The 15,311-nt window shown below is 42.7% G+C and overlaps 2 protein-coding genes across 5 annotated transcripts in view; one reads left to right on the forward strand and one right to left on the reverse strand.

Annotated features, from left to right (window-relative positions):
• Positions 1–15,311, reverse strand: part of LOC106649544 — a 62,504-nt gene that overhangs the window by 29,701 nt on the left and 17,492 nt on the right. The gene's annotated exons all lie outside the window — the stretch shown is intronic.
• LOC106660083 (E3 ubiquitin-protein ligase TRIM9) overlaps positions 1–15,311 on the forward strand; it is a 54,971-nt gene that overhangs the window by 1,924 nt on the left and 37,736 nt on the right. For all 4 annotated transcript variants that reach the window (XM_023459395.1, XM_023459397.1, XM_023459398.1 and 1 more), the window contains one exon: positions 200–490. In XM_023459395.1, the coding sequence (XP_023315163.1) occupies positions 200–490 (291 nt within the window). The remainder of the gene's footprint in view (positions 1–199; positions 491–15,311) is intronic.

Here is a 15,311-nt window from a genome sequence, read left to right on the forward strand (position 1 = left end):
AACGTTGCATTTGCAACTCCAATAGAGATTAGAGCCGCGTTATAAAGCACATAAAAGCAATGGCTTTCAGGCAGCTTTTAAAATTCTCACGCGTGGTCCGCGGGGCCCCCTTTTGTAAGATCCACGCGAAGCAGCGGGATACAAACGTCTCTCCAAGTATAATACAGGACTAAAATGTTGGGCGCTCGCCTTCCAACAGGTACTGTACTGCGAGGGCTGCCGAGAGTCGTGCCACCCCATGCGCGGGCCCCTGGCGGCACATCACCTGGGCCCGGCTCAGGGTACCTGGTCGACGGGTCCCCGGAACTCGGGCTCGCGCCTCGACAACGGTCTGCACCACGGCTCGGGCTGCGCGGAGCACTCGGGCGAGCAGCTGAGCCTCTACTGCGCCCTGTGCAAAGTCGCCGCCTGCGGATTGTGTCTGCGGGATCGTCACACGACCCATCCGCACGACGTGTTGCCGCTCACCGCCGCCTGCAAAGCACAAAAGGTTAGTATACATTTAGTGCACATGACATCATTGGGGGACGCACGTTTGTCGTGCATTCTCGTTTGGGGAGACGACCGTGCGTGCGGATTCATTTGCCGTGCGGTTATCTACCGTTTCAGATTCGATGCTTCAACGACTCGCTGAGAAAAGTGTAAAAATGAGACGCGCTCGATTGTTATCGTTTCCCGATAAATATAGTCGCTCGAGCCAAGTGACATCTTGATTATATTCAATCAGCTCGATCTTTTAACATACGCTCGTCAAGTATTTACATGCTTTGCTCGCTGTTTCGTAAAGTCTCCGTAGCTCAATGCATAAAATACGGGCTTTCTCTCTCGGGCTTGTATAAACATTGAAACATCTGCTCCCGCTCCGATATCTCGCGTCTATCTAACGAATGGCCCTCGTAGGCACTCATAAATACATACTCACACATACACGTGTCAGGGTGTCAAACAATTTATACGGCTACGCATACAGGCGCGTTTCTTTCGCCGTCTTTTGTTATATATCAATCGCCGAGATTGGAAATTATTGCGCGCACTCAATAACGGCCATACGGAATATGCATACTCTAGCGCATACTGACTAATAACTTGGCTATTCCAAGTCTCTCTCGGGTACGCTACGTACCCAGCCGCCAGCAGCTCTATATACTTATTGCTCAATACTCATAGATCTACTTTAGACGGATTAATTTTTTTTCTGCGCGCTCGTATGTGTTGGCAATAAAGGATATATTCGCGTGTACTTCTCGAGTGCTATTTAGATTGGCGATCGCTCGGCGACGCGGTCAACGATCTCGCCCACTGAAATATTCAGCATTTTTTACTTCCTCCTTTATCCGTGACAATCGCACGCACACACGCCACGACAAAATTCCAGCTAAAAGCGTTTATAAGCCTGCGTGTCTCGTTATAAAACTCCCTTCTCTTTCTCCCTCTTGCCCCCCTTTCATTAGGAAATGCATCTAACCATAATCAATTGTATATATGTAGGCGATTTAACGACGCTAAGCTGCACATTGCATGCGAAATAGCAAATAGTCGTCCACATAGGCAGGCAATTCATAGAGAACGAGAAAGAGAGAAGAGAGCGAGGCTTTAAATGCGAGTCCGATAAGGAATCCCTTTAATTGTGATCGGATGAGGATAAAGAGAGCTCCTGCTATGAGGCACGAGCTCTGGCCCACAACGGCTGAGCTTTGTTTTTCAATGCGAAAGGGTCGCGTGCGACGAATGACAGCTCTTCTCGTGTGTTTGTTTACGTCCGTCTGTGCGAGAGAGGCAAGCCATGCCTGCCTAGAGCTTCATTAAGACCCGCCGTATTATAGCTACGCTCGTTTGCCGTATACACGAGATTTTTTTTATTATCTTGCGAGTGACGGAAGTCGAGTCGCTGAAATCATCACGCGGCTGACCCTCTTTTTCATCGTCGATCGGTCGCGATATCGATGCGACCGCGTGTAATAAGCGCGGCCAATGCACACACCCGCTCTCATCGTGTGCAGCGCACGCGTACGTACTCTATTGTTTTGGCCTTATCGGATCTTCGGCCAAGATAAACCGCCGCCGCTGCAACTGCACGCTTACGTAGTGTCGCGTGACTCCATGTGAATCTTTTAAAACGCTGACACGTTCGGAAAAATAGACTATTTTTTAGTAAAATTAAGCGTGGACGAGCAATTAGAACTGGCTCGGTTATTCAGCAAAATTTCGCTTACTTTGGAACTTTATTAATTTTCAAGCGACAAGCAGAGAGATAAAGAAAAAGTTTGCACTTTCTTTTGCTCCTTTTCTCCCCTCTCTCTCTCTCTCTCTCTCTCTGTCTTTGGGTGTCAAGAATATAATTTCTGTTTTACGGCGATGTAGTCATTATCACCAGAGTCTCGGCTCACTCTGTAACAGCATTTGCCGGTGTCTACCTTGCCAAGCTCTTGATGTTCTGATAGTGCACCATTTCTTTCTTTCTTTCTCTTTTTGAACAAAAATATTACGTTGTATATGAGGTTTGTATTGTGCAAAGAGCAAGTTTTTAATAGTCAGCGAGGAGATAAGCGAGAAAAACATATACATAGACAATCGCCGGTGTACCGCCTGCCTATAAAACTTCACGCCCATCACGTGGAAAATTAAAAACGTCTCACGAAACCCCTTTAGCCTTTTTTTCATTCTCTATCCCTCCGTACATACATGCAGACGTCCTTCCGGACACTTCTCGTTAAATTTTTCAGTGTACAATCTCTCTCTCTGTTTTCCCCTCTTCTCTACCCCTTTACATCCCTCTTTGTTAACCCCTTTTTTCGATTGCCAGGTTCTCTTCCGGGAGAGTAGCCGAAAGTACTCGGGTCGATTATTTTTTGTCTCGTCGCATGCGCTCGTCTCTTGCGTAAAACAATGGCATAATAACGTGGCTGGAAAAATGATTTTTACGATTATATCGAATGCGCGCACGCATACACGAGCGCAATACTACGACTCGGCAATAATCAGAGAGCTCGGAGAGAAAAATTTCTCCGCGCGCGTGTTTAAGTACATACGCGGCAAAGAGAACAATCGAAAGGATTATGCGGCGCACGTATCGATATCTGGATGCGCCCAACCTTTCTCTCCGGGTGAAGAAAACAATACACGACCTCGTAGCATCTTATTACTCGCGCTCGTACGAATATAATATACCTACTCATTTTCTCATTGAATGGTACGAGATTTCACCCCAATAGTGTCCCTCCCGTGGTCTGTATGCGTAACATCTTTTTTCTCTTCTTTTTTTTTGTTTCGCGTCATCCCTTCAGACATTGTATACATATACGGCTATTAGCTGCTCATTGTATTCATACATCCGACGACCTCGACACCTGCTCGTTTTTCCCGCACTCGCGTCAAAACCCCGGACTGACATATGCCCGTGAAAAGTTTATCATTATTGCAGGCCTCTTCGGTGCGTGCACGTATACAGGCGCGATCGGTAACAAATTGTTACGAGCTGCCTCTGGCCGCGTCGGTCTTTTGTTATCGACCTAATAAATACAAGGTGCAGCGCAGAAAAGAACAAGCGGCAATAAATCGCGCAATATGTGCGGGTTTTGAGCGCCGCGATCGAATTTATCGCGACGAACTAGAACGCCTGTGTGACCGTGTATACATGCATGTGCTCGAGTTTTAATCGAGATAGCCAATCGCCGAGCTTCCAATTATAAAGTATACTCGCTTCAGCATTGTGTCATCTATTCTCTAAGCCCATTCAATTTCGGCCATTAATCCTGCGGCTGTGATATATACAGGCACATTTGCCTACGCTCGTGCGGATGATACGAGGCTTTTTACCGCGCGTATAATCCATGTAAGAAGCAAGATCGAGGATGACAAGGGTCAGGATAGTATGAATCAGCGGGCGGACTCGAACGCGCGCTATTATTAGAATTCCGTATCACTACGTGCGCTATTTCATGCTGGAGAGATATGTAAAAATGACCCTGTCGTGATTGCGACGCAAGTGTGAATTATAAACTTGGGCTGCGCTAGCTTGGTACTCGCTCGATGATTACACACAGATGAGCTGCACTTCTTGCCCTGGATTAAAGCCGATTTTCCACGTCACGCGACTCCAACGGCTTATTTCACTATACCCGTGGTATAATGAAATTTTATGCGTTTCGACCAAGACTGCTGTGCGGGGGAACGCAGAAAATCCCGTGTATGTATTAATGATGTTGCAGAAATCTCGTTACAATAACGTCTAAATGCTCCCAAGGTATTCGCTGATAAAGGTCCAGTCGGAACTTTCCGCTTGTGCGTTGTGCTATCTGGGGCTCTCTGAAAACGTAGCTTCCTCTCTCGAGCGCGAGCTCACACGTATGCGTTCGAGAGGGAGATTGAATTCGAGAACGTATCGTGCGGTTTTGTAGCTCCAGCTACGTAATTACTAATTGTTCAAAGAGTTGCCTTTCTCTCTGTGTACGTTTCTGCACGAATGAGATGAAATGCCGATTATTTATTGATCGCTATTCGGCGTGCAGGCAACGAGTGATTTTATTTTTTCGTCCATCTCATCATTGCACTGCGGCATGGAAGTATCGACGCTAATACGCCGCGATTCTTTTCTCTTGCGCGCGTTTCTATGGTAATAATGCCATGAAATACTATGCACACGGCGATACATCAAGAACCACTCAGACTCCGACAGAAAAAGCAAAACTGCTCGAGGGTAGAGAGAAAAAAAAACGAGAAGCGTCACGAGTAGCAACCCTCCCGCACACGTGCCTCTTTCTTCGCTGTACTAATTAATGCCTTTCCGACACCGGGATCTACATCCGAGCTTCGATTTTCATCTCCAAAGGCCTCGCTTTATTTGATCCCCAAGACGCCGGATCCAGCCGTATATAAATATAAGAGTTAAAGGGGTGATATTGCTTTTGCGGACGAGCTCGACTCGCGTCTTGTCTCGTCAGCTATCCTCGCTTATATTGATATTTGGCTCTGAGCAAATATTGGTTTATACGGTATTTATGATGTTGTATTATTTGTTACCACGTTAAATTACTCGAAATCATTACGACTCTGAAAGGTATCGCGTTTTCCATCTCTCGGAAAAAGGAGGATTCAGTTTCAAAAATAGTTTTTTTTTGTTGTTGATTACGCGTTTGAAATCAGTCAATTGATGAATTTTTCGCTGAAAAATTGCAAAAAAAGTTTTATGGATCAGTATTGGAATGCCAAAAATGGATGAGAAAAAAACGAGAAAAAAGGACTAACGAATACAACACGCCAGGTTCAGCGCTTGAGCGTACTGCACTGACGGACAAGTCAAAGAGTATAAATATTGCAATCAACGATCAACGCGTGGAAGGCATCAAATTAAATTTCGCATGTTTCAGGCTGTGCCTTGTTTAGTGCCCATCGTTCAACTCGGACGATGGAATGGAAACAATTTTTCGAAAGTATTTTTGAAAAAATGATGGCTATGCGTGCGCTATGACAAAAAAATAGCAAGAAAATTTTTCAAACGCTTAAAAAATTTCAGAGCAAATACTTTGGACGATCGCAAGCCTAATCAACTACGTTCGGCTTTATTCATTTTACGCTCCCATCTCGTGCTCATCGACGACTGATATTTCCAGCTCATTAGTTAGAGACAGTGTTGAATAAACTTTTCCGTTTACGATCGATCGCGTGCTGTGCAGGTAAACGCGAGGCGACAACCGGTCGCGACGTATCCTTGACATCGTACGATACGCAATCTTTTTCCATCGAGCAAATCATTTCGGGGCTTTTCACACGCTCGTCTCCGCGTAATGGCTGCTTACACGTCATAATTAATTAGCGTATTTTCGAGGCACACGAGGCTGCGCGTCCTCTCGCATCGCTCCATGCCGCACATACTATACCAAAGGTCTATATGTGCATCTATACTCTTCTCTTGGGCTGCAACAAAGTGCCCCTTTTGCTTTCTTCTTGGTGCCTGGCTCTCAGGACTGGTTTGGAGAAGTGGTATAGAAAGAAGAAACTCGCGACCCTCCGTGGCATAAATGTTGTATGCGCGCATGCGATCGCACTTGCTGCGCTGCTTGCAGTCTTTATAGTCACTTACCTCATCCGTGTAACCTGTTCCCTGCGCGCACCTCGAGGATATTATCTTCCTAGCGGCTTCGAGATTTTTCTCTTTCTCTCTCTCTCTTTCTCTCATTCTCTCGTTGCTACGGCATGTGGAAACGTAAAAATACTTTTTCGAATATTAATACGCGATCGTCGATCTTTTAACGCAGACACGAAGAGCAATCTTTTAATCATTCGCATGACGGTATGGAAAATATATCAGTGCGATAATAATCGTTCGAAAACTCGGAGATATACGGGAAAAATGTAATACACATTTTTACGTGGCTGTCTGCATTATACAGTCGGCAGCCCCTCTCTATTTGGCTCGGAGCTTTAAAGCTTTTTCCCCTCAAGAGAGTATGTTTGACTGTCGAATATATGCGCGCTTGTGAGGAACGTATGCGAGTATGCGTGCGTCTGCAGGGGGAGAGCACATAAAGTGCATTGAAAGAAAGACAAGATAAAACTACGAGCAGCCTGGCTCTGCGATGAAGTGGAATAAAAGTCTGTGTGTACACGTCTGCAGCACGAGTTTTTGTTATTGTTTTGCCTGGCACTTGTGCGCGGTTATCGATAAATTAATGCACTTGGTCCGATAGCCGTTAGCCCAAAGAAATCAAACAAATTTCTCGTCGTCGCGTGCACCAGTACTCGGTGCAATTGGAAAAAGAAGTGCCGCCGCGTTGCTCAGTCGAGCGGTAAAATGTATGTCGCTGCTGCCAGGCTTTCCGCTCGTACTCGTCTCGAAGATCGTGCCTATTGCGTTTGCACAAAGAAGGGAGCGAGAGCGAAAACTAGTCTGTACTGCCGCGTCGAACGTCGATTCTACAGACGTACGCAGCGAACACATTCGCGCATCGCTGGGCACGTGGTTTCAATTCCATAGCAACCGCCGTATATTGTATTCTATCTTCGTTATCTCTCTTCCCCGAAGAAAAGCTTTCGGTTATATGTGCGTGCGGTATCGGGTGACATCTGTATTTTATACACATGTATGCGGTAAAAATTTATAATAAACTACGCGGCCTACATTTTCGCGTCGTTAATGGATTTCTCTTCTCGCTCTCCGTCGTATGTTCTTGGAACTCATTCAAAATATTCAATGTCCGTGTGTTAGGCTGAAACTCGGCACTGCTTCACATGCAGTTGAAAAGGTGTGCGTGAGCTTGTGTACGTTAACGTACGTATGCGTGTGAGTGCATTCGAGAAAAGTCAAAATCAGCATTCATCAAGTGCATGACTTTCAACGGGCTGGCTCGTTACATCGTCTCAATTAAAAATTTAACTTTGCCGAATTACGATTGAATAAAAAATCCATTCTCACTCTTGTTAAAAAAAGTACGCGTGCTCAACCTCGATAGATCGACCTACGAAATTAATAGAATCGAGCGCCACTAGTCTCAGCTTATCGCGCAATTTTTCTCTTTTAATTTTATAACTCCATCGGTGGCTTTGTATAAAAATGCCCACACCCACGCGACCGATATATGCTAATCAACATTGTTGGCCACTTTTATGAGGCGACACGAGCTCGCATGATGGAGAATAATCATGATTACTCGGCGGCTTTCACTCGACCGAGTATGTGCGCGATAATGCTTAGCAATTTGCACGAGTAAGTCCTTGGTTTGAAAAAAAAACTCTCTTGTGTACCCGAGACTCTTAAGTATGACCAAGTTCCTTTTCTTTGCAGTAATGAGAGTTGTATAAATTTTTACCTAAAGTTTGCGCGAGTGTGTTGAAAAGGTTTAGGAAGTTTTTTTATCGACTTCGACAGATTTTTTTCTCTCGAGTGTGTATTGTCGTTTAAATAAGTTCGCAAAGGACTAAGAGATAAATGTTCGAGAGTCCAGTGTAAACACTCTGAAAAAATCGTTTAAATTGAGCCCTAAAAGAGAACTTGTTCCAGTATTTTTGTTTTCTCGTGTTTCAAACCTCCATCTGTCTCTTTCAGTCTTAATCTCCCTCTCTGTCGAGTGCTCATAAATTTTCTCTCTTTCCCTTTGGCCACGGAGTCGTTTTAGCATGTCATACGTGCATAAATTTAACTAGCCTGCTAAATATAGAGGACTGAGCGATAAAACATTCGGGTCAATTACAAGTACAAAAATTTTATTGGACGATTACTTATTTAATCGAATATCGATACGAAATCTTTAGCAGAATTGTTTAGCTTGACAGGTCCTTCTGCGATACGCGAGCCTTTCAGAAGACAATTATTCAATTAAATGGCGTGACGTTCAATTAGAGCTGAATGGAATGAAATCAAATTGTGAAAGGTTGCGGATAGGCGACGCCTATATATAGGCGAGGGTGATCGTCGGATGATTAGATTTCTGCGGCTATACGCGATGATTTACCCTCGATACTTTATGTCAGGACGATATACTTATAAATACATTTTTTTCTTGCTCATGAATCAAGAACGAAAATGTATCTTCTACGATGTTACGAAAAATTCTTCGCATCGGAGCACTTCATGGATGATGATGAATGTCTCGAACTTTTTTACGTTCATCGTGTAACTTCGACAGAAAATTCCCTTGCGTCAATCAACATTTTTTCTCTTGCTTTGGGAAATATTGTCAATAGAGAGCTGCCGCGGCAATTTCCCACACGACTTAGTTATTACGTCGTGTATTCGTATACGTGAAAATATTTCCTTCCGCTCGCATACAACGTCGTGCATCGGGTTTGCGAAGAAAAAAAGCTCATTACTTTCCAGAAAAAACTCGCAATTTCGTACGGGTTAAACGAATCCTCTCACGTCCACTACGTCAAAGGGTATATACGATAGTTATATCCCCATTGCGTATTAATTTTGATTTACGAGCTTATGGCGTATGCTCGGGCACCGGTGCGTGTGATAAAGAGAGAGCGAGAGAGAGAGAAACACCTTGTCGGCTCCTGCATTAGTAGTTATATCTGCCTGTGCTCGGAGGATGGTAATTAGCACAAAATCTCGTACTATCCTGATGCACCCAGTGGCGTTCCACACTACACTCACATACAAACAAACATACACGTACGTACGTACATACGTGGTGGCCAGCCGAAGCGACGAGGTAATCGACGCTGCAACGCGGCGATAATTTCCATTAGCTATCCTCTCGTTGCTATATCTGCGCGGCATATTGGCCTGCCAGCTATGACGCGTTTACCCCCCTGTAACCCTTCCGATTATGTTACTTCTGATGATGACGACGGTGACGATAATAATTCTGATGTGTGCCGCGAGCGAGGCCAGACTGCCATGACTATATAGAAGCTGCTCTTGAGATTCATCATAAATCGAATTTCCAACATTTGCAACTTTTTGTGGTTATTCCGTACCTTGCCAAAACACTTCACGCTGACAATTCAATTTGATGGCTTTTGAGGAAATTCTTTACAAAAATTATCCAAAAAACAAGATGGTTACAAGTTTGAAATATAAGTTTTGCTTTAATAGGCCTTTTCCACACAGACTAATTAATACCTTTCCACATCGCTGGAATCTGCATCCAAGCTTCGATTCTCATTTCTCCAGTGGCGTGGTCCGCTTTATTTGATGCTCAAGACGCTGTAGATCCAGCCGTACGTAAGAGTCAAAGGGGTGATATTGCTTTTACGAAGCTGGCCGACATAAGGGAGCCATACTCTGATTCCATCCAGCCTTGTCTCTCTACTTCGTCAGCTATATTGATGCCTTGCTCTAAATAAATATTGACTGCTATATATGACGTGTAATCTGGGGCGGTTTTATGTCTGCATGTACATTCAGCAGACTCTGAAATAAATTTGTTTTCGGAAACAGGCAATTCTCCATCTCCATCCACGGAGAGACATTTTTCATCGATCTACGGAAATGAAAAAAAAATGACCAAAAACTTTAATAAATATTTTGAAAGTATAGAACTATTAGATGGAATTATTCAACTGCTCAGTGAACAATCAAGAAGAGGGAATTTTCAATCCGTCAAAACGCAGAACGCAGCTTCAATTAATAATCATAAGCCGTAGGGTCAGGCGAGTCACAATTATTCGATTGGTTGCACCACCATTCATATACCATATACGCACTTATGTGTAAGTGCATAGGCGTGTGCGAGTGTTTGTGTACGTTCGTCGCGAAAAAAGCCATGGACAAGCAAATACAAACATCGCGCACGTACACGGCACAGAGAGTATTATGGAGCCGGGCAACGCCTGGATTAATTAAACTCTCTGCAAGTCTGGTCCACGGTGCTGCACAGGCTAGCTGCCAGTGAATTTTCACGAGGAGTATGATTGCATCGAATCATCATTCGACCCGATGCATTTTGTCTATGTGTATATATATATTCGCGAATAAATTCCCACTTTATTGTTGGGCACAAATGCCTTTCACCGGCTGCGTAGTGGCGCACACACACACACACACACAAACAAACACATCGTCAAAATCAATGCCCTCTGCCGATGCTCTTGGCGCGCGTATTGCGATCCGAATATGATGAGCTCGTGTTAATAATTGATCGCTGCATAGAGCCAAAGCATTAAACATTAAAGCAACAGCTATTTTTCGTCCACGACGATTCATAATTAAGCTCTGCATAGTTTTGGGGGCGAAAAGTAAAAATATCGCCACAGAGCTGCTCTTCGATGCATAATGATTATCCTGAGGGTATAGGCGTTCGATTAACACCACATTATCTATTCAGTGGAGTTTACAGTTTGCGCTGCGCGTTGCGATTATAAGGGTGCCCATGGCTCGCGGTCCATCCAATATTAACGACCTAATAATTAGCCTTGTGTGCTTCTCAACATACGTATACAGATTGGTTATTATAAAAGCACACAGTTATGCAGTCATTCAAGTGCCTAGCGCGTTGCAGTCTAATGCAGTTGTACATTTTGTTTTGCGCCTGGGCAAATTCATAATTACAAAACATTTGATGACGTCAATACATTGTTTATCGATTGTCCTAATGTACGAGCTCAAAGTTGTAATTCAAAGCCCCGCTTCAGAAAAGTAGAGGCGCGCCGCTATGAATTTCGGAAAATTGCTTAATTGATTCGGCTGTGTATAAACTGGAAACTCGAGCTAAACAGGCCAGATCTTTCCACGTGAACGACGCGACGAGTATCCAGTGTATGGAGAGCTTTGGTACGCGACGAGCTGAAAGCCAAGTAAAAAAGAGCCATAAAAATAAGCCCAAGAAAAGAAGTAAAGGCCATAACTCTCTCTCTTCTTCGTGGAACATTACATCGAGTTATTACTTGCCCAATATAAATGTGTATATATATGTGTGAGAGTACGCGTACAATTAGGCTGAGGAAAAGATATATTATGTACGCACGACCGTTCGTTTTCAATACTTTTGCTGTAACATTTCAAATGTGTGCTATGGAAGTGACATCGTGGCACGTATGTGTTCCGAGTGCATCAAGGTTTCAATTTTTTTCTTCTCGACTGCGGTTAATGTAGCGTTACGCGTACCACGTCGTATACACTGAAATGCAACGACGACCAGTGCCGACCGCGACAGTTCGAGTTCATTTGCTATATAAAAGATACACTCCTCTTTTTCATCTTGAAGATCCAATAGATGTAGCCGCACAATCACTGAATGAAATCCTGCGCTCCTAGGCGTTCTCGCATTTCCATTCGTTTAAAGCTCTTGGCTATCTTTTCTTCTTGCGAGCATGGCAGGCATTCATAGCCGAGGAAAAACGTCCATCCCCTCTGGAAATATATACACATACCTATGTATGTGACTCTGTGTGTATATAAAAAAAGTCAAAAGATCATGTTTGACTATACGGAGTACGCAGTTGTTAAACCGCAGAGAGCGCGAAAGACATAAAAAGACGACGGGAAAACGTCAACGACACACGTGGCTTAAGTGTATGGACGTGTGCGCGCGCGAGCCGAGACTCTCGTTGCGGTTTCGCGCACATTTGCATCTCATCACAGCTACGGCTAGCCACACTCGCTCGCTGTACATTGACCTGAGCTGGCGCGGGTACTAGCTCGTGCTTTACTCTCCTCGCATGTATATACTATACATACAAGCACACATACTGGCACTCGGTCTCGCGCAAGTATATATATCCGTTTCGCAGGGAATAACTCGGTTTTGCCCCGCCGACTAGCGCGACCGGTCGATTTTAAAAAATTTATAACGCGACTTTCATTTCATATGTGCATGGGGCGCAAGAGGAGTGAGTTTATGCGTATGGCTGCGTCGCACGTGTGTGCGCGCGCATTATGCAAAGTTTAATTAAAGTTGCGAACCAAGTGCAGCGACTAAACGCGCTCGGCTCGTTCTGCGCGTCTCGGGTCTAAAGTACAGTCTCCGAGGTGAATCGTCGCCGGCTCCTGTGGGCCTCTCGCGCTGGAGCACGTCAAAACAGTTCTTTTGGGCTAATTATGAATAAATGCTCACACAGCACTGCTCGGCTTCCGACAAAAAAGTTGCCTCTATCTCTTCTAATTACTAATTAGTAAACAACGTTTTTAGCGAAACGTCGCGCAGCTTCTTTAAGTAAATGCCATATATCTTTGTGAATCCTCAAATTTCTTTTATTCATAAAATTGACGATATACACAGTTTAATTTTCTCTTTAAATTCAGTTAGCTTTAAACTACCACTCGTTTTTTACAAACTGTTGGACTTTTTCATGGAACTTTTTGGAGGAGCTAAAAAAATGAGCTTACGTCTGGTATATTTGCTTGACTTTGAACTGAGCATGTAGTACGTGCTTGTCGTGTTCTTCAGCCTGTTACCGTTTGAGGCTTTAAAGCGAATGTAATTGTTTTACAATATACAAACTAGCTAGTAATGCTCGCAATCTTATTCAAATGTCCTCCACATGTGAATTGCTATTCCTAACACGAACAATTTCTCGGAGCTTCTGCATAAAAACTTTAACCCAAAATTAACTCACCATTAGATGTTCAAAAGACTCTATAATGGTAATTTTTATTGCTCTGAAATATTTAAATATGAACGTTGAGTATTTTTTATACGTTGATAGAATGAAAAAAACTGAGCATAAGTTAGAAGACATTTCTTATTCTTGAAAAAGACGTGCCTCACAATAAATTCCTTATGCATACGATTTGAACTGAGCATGCGTCATGAACTTTTAAACGCACACAATTAAAAAACTTTTTTATAATTCCTTCTGTATTTATAAAGAGACTATTTGATTTCCGAAATTCCAATTTGTTTTTTATCACTAGTCAAAGAAATGAACACCTATTTTTTTTATCTTATGGGTCATAGGGCTCATTTTAAAAATATTGCAAGTTTTTTCCATAAAAAATGCTCAAGATGTCGAAGAAAATGAAGGGGTTTCTTTTTTTTGGGCAAAATCCCAATAAAATTTATAAAAAAATGTAATAAAATTTTGTTAAAAAAGTTGATTCCTCACCAGGCTGATTTATGAGTGTGGATGAAAAATAAGTTAGTATTAGAACCTCGTCAAAGTCACAAACTCGTAATCGATTGAGCGTGGCGTCACTGTAAACGAGACAAAAATCCTATCTTAGTACCGTACATCAATGTCACCTGTGCGCTAGAAAAACTATTATCAAGACATATGTCTTCGATATCGACTTTTTTCGCTTGACTGAATTTTTTTCCACTTCTCCTAACGAAGCTTGCTCTGTTTTAGCAGACCTGTTACTTTTCCTTTCATCTTCGTCTTTCAATCACCAAGAACTGAGTTTCAATCGCTGCGTGCTTCTTCTTATGTTTTTTTTTTTCAAGTCTACCTTCGGTTTCTCCTTTGGGGTCTACGTCATTAGCGGATGGTTATTCCGAAACATTTGCGGTTCTTTCCAAAACTTGCAGGCGCGGACTAGCGCCGCAGGCCAGAGGCTATTTTAACGTAATGTTCCTGGTGCCACGCGGGGAAGAAACGAAACTTCTTTTTCCCGCATGCAACTACTCATTACTTAATGGGTTGCAAATCTCGGTTGTTTGTTCGTACAAAATATGATGCGGGTAACGCGATCGTACGTTTGCATTTTTCTACAAAAAATATATTCATACACATCTTATCAAAGTCGTTTTTTATTCATCTTGTTTATAAGAGTACATTCATCATTATTATACGAACTATGATTATTATTTTATTTCTTGAATATCGTATTTATTTTTCCTTAGCTTGCAATTGCACTCGGCCAGTGCTTGTATTTTCTCCCTCTGTTTCTCACTAGCAGCCAGGCGATATCATTATCGCTCCTTTTCTTTTCTTCGTTCGCACAATTTTTTTATATGTACGTCTGCCTTCACCTTTTTTACCTCTAATTTTAAGGGTCTATTCACCATTAATATATATATGTACAGTGCCTCTTAATGTACATCCGTAAGAAAAGCAGGGTTGATTACGATGGTAAAATTTCTGTCTGCCGCATAGAATTTTTTTACGTAATAAATTTCTATGTTTTCTACGACAAATGCAATATGTTGGTTTTTAGAATGAATAAAATCAAACTAGAAAAGTTATGGTACTCGAAAAGTACAAATGCGTATAATTTAAGGAAATACGATAGATGAACGTATCGATCCGTTTAAGAGTGGTTCACAGATATAAAAATACCTACTTATTTGATTTTCGAGAGTAGCTTCCAAGATTCGTACGTCGATAATTGGTTTTCGGTCGACAAAAAAATTAGTCTCTCTGTTTTATGATTTTCAGCTACCGCAATGAGCAATAACAAAAGAGAAAATCTCTGTTCCCGATCTTGGCCTTCCATTGTATAAACTTTTATAACTCTCTGCTCTTAAAAAGACGGCGTAACAGAAAAAGTGTCTCTGCTTTTAGATATTTCTCTGAAAGTTGCAGCTAGGACTTTTATGTATCGGCGCACGCAGATTTTAATTATTGTACCGTAATACCCCGTAGTGTCGCTGCGACGTTGAAATGTTTTTATTCTTTATAATCAAGAGGTATAGTAGAAACGCCTCGAGAGTATTCAGATGCTTCGAGTCGAGAAATGAGCGAGCAAGAGACGGAATAAAAGTGGAATCATGAGATCCAATCAATAGCTGCTGCTATTGTCGACGCGCTTTACGATTGAATGCCATAGATTTTTTTGCAGTTTGTTTACTTTCGACAGCCTCGGGGATTTAAATATTTATAAATAAACAAGTGCGCCGTAGTTCACGAATACTAATGACTTTCCGCTTCATTGGTTTTAGGTAAGAAAAGAACTGCCAATAGACGATTGAATAACAGCCACTATTTAT

This window comes from Trichogramma pretiosum, unplaced genomic scaffold, assembly GCF_000599845.2.
Source record: "Trichogramma pretiosum strain Unisexual culture from Peru unplaced genomic scaffold, Tpre_2.0 scaffold57, whole genome shotgun sequence".
NCBI classification, from domain to species: Eukaryota; Metazoa; Arthropoda; class Insecta; order Hymenoptera; family Trichogrammatidae; genus Trichogramma; species Trichogramma pretiosum.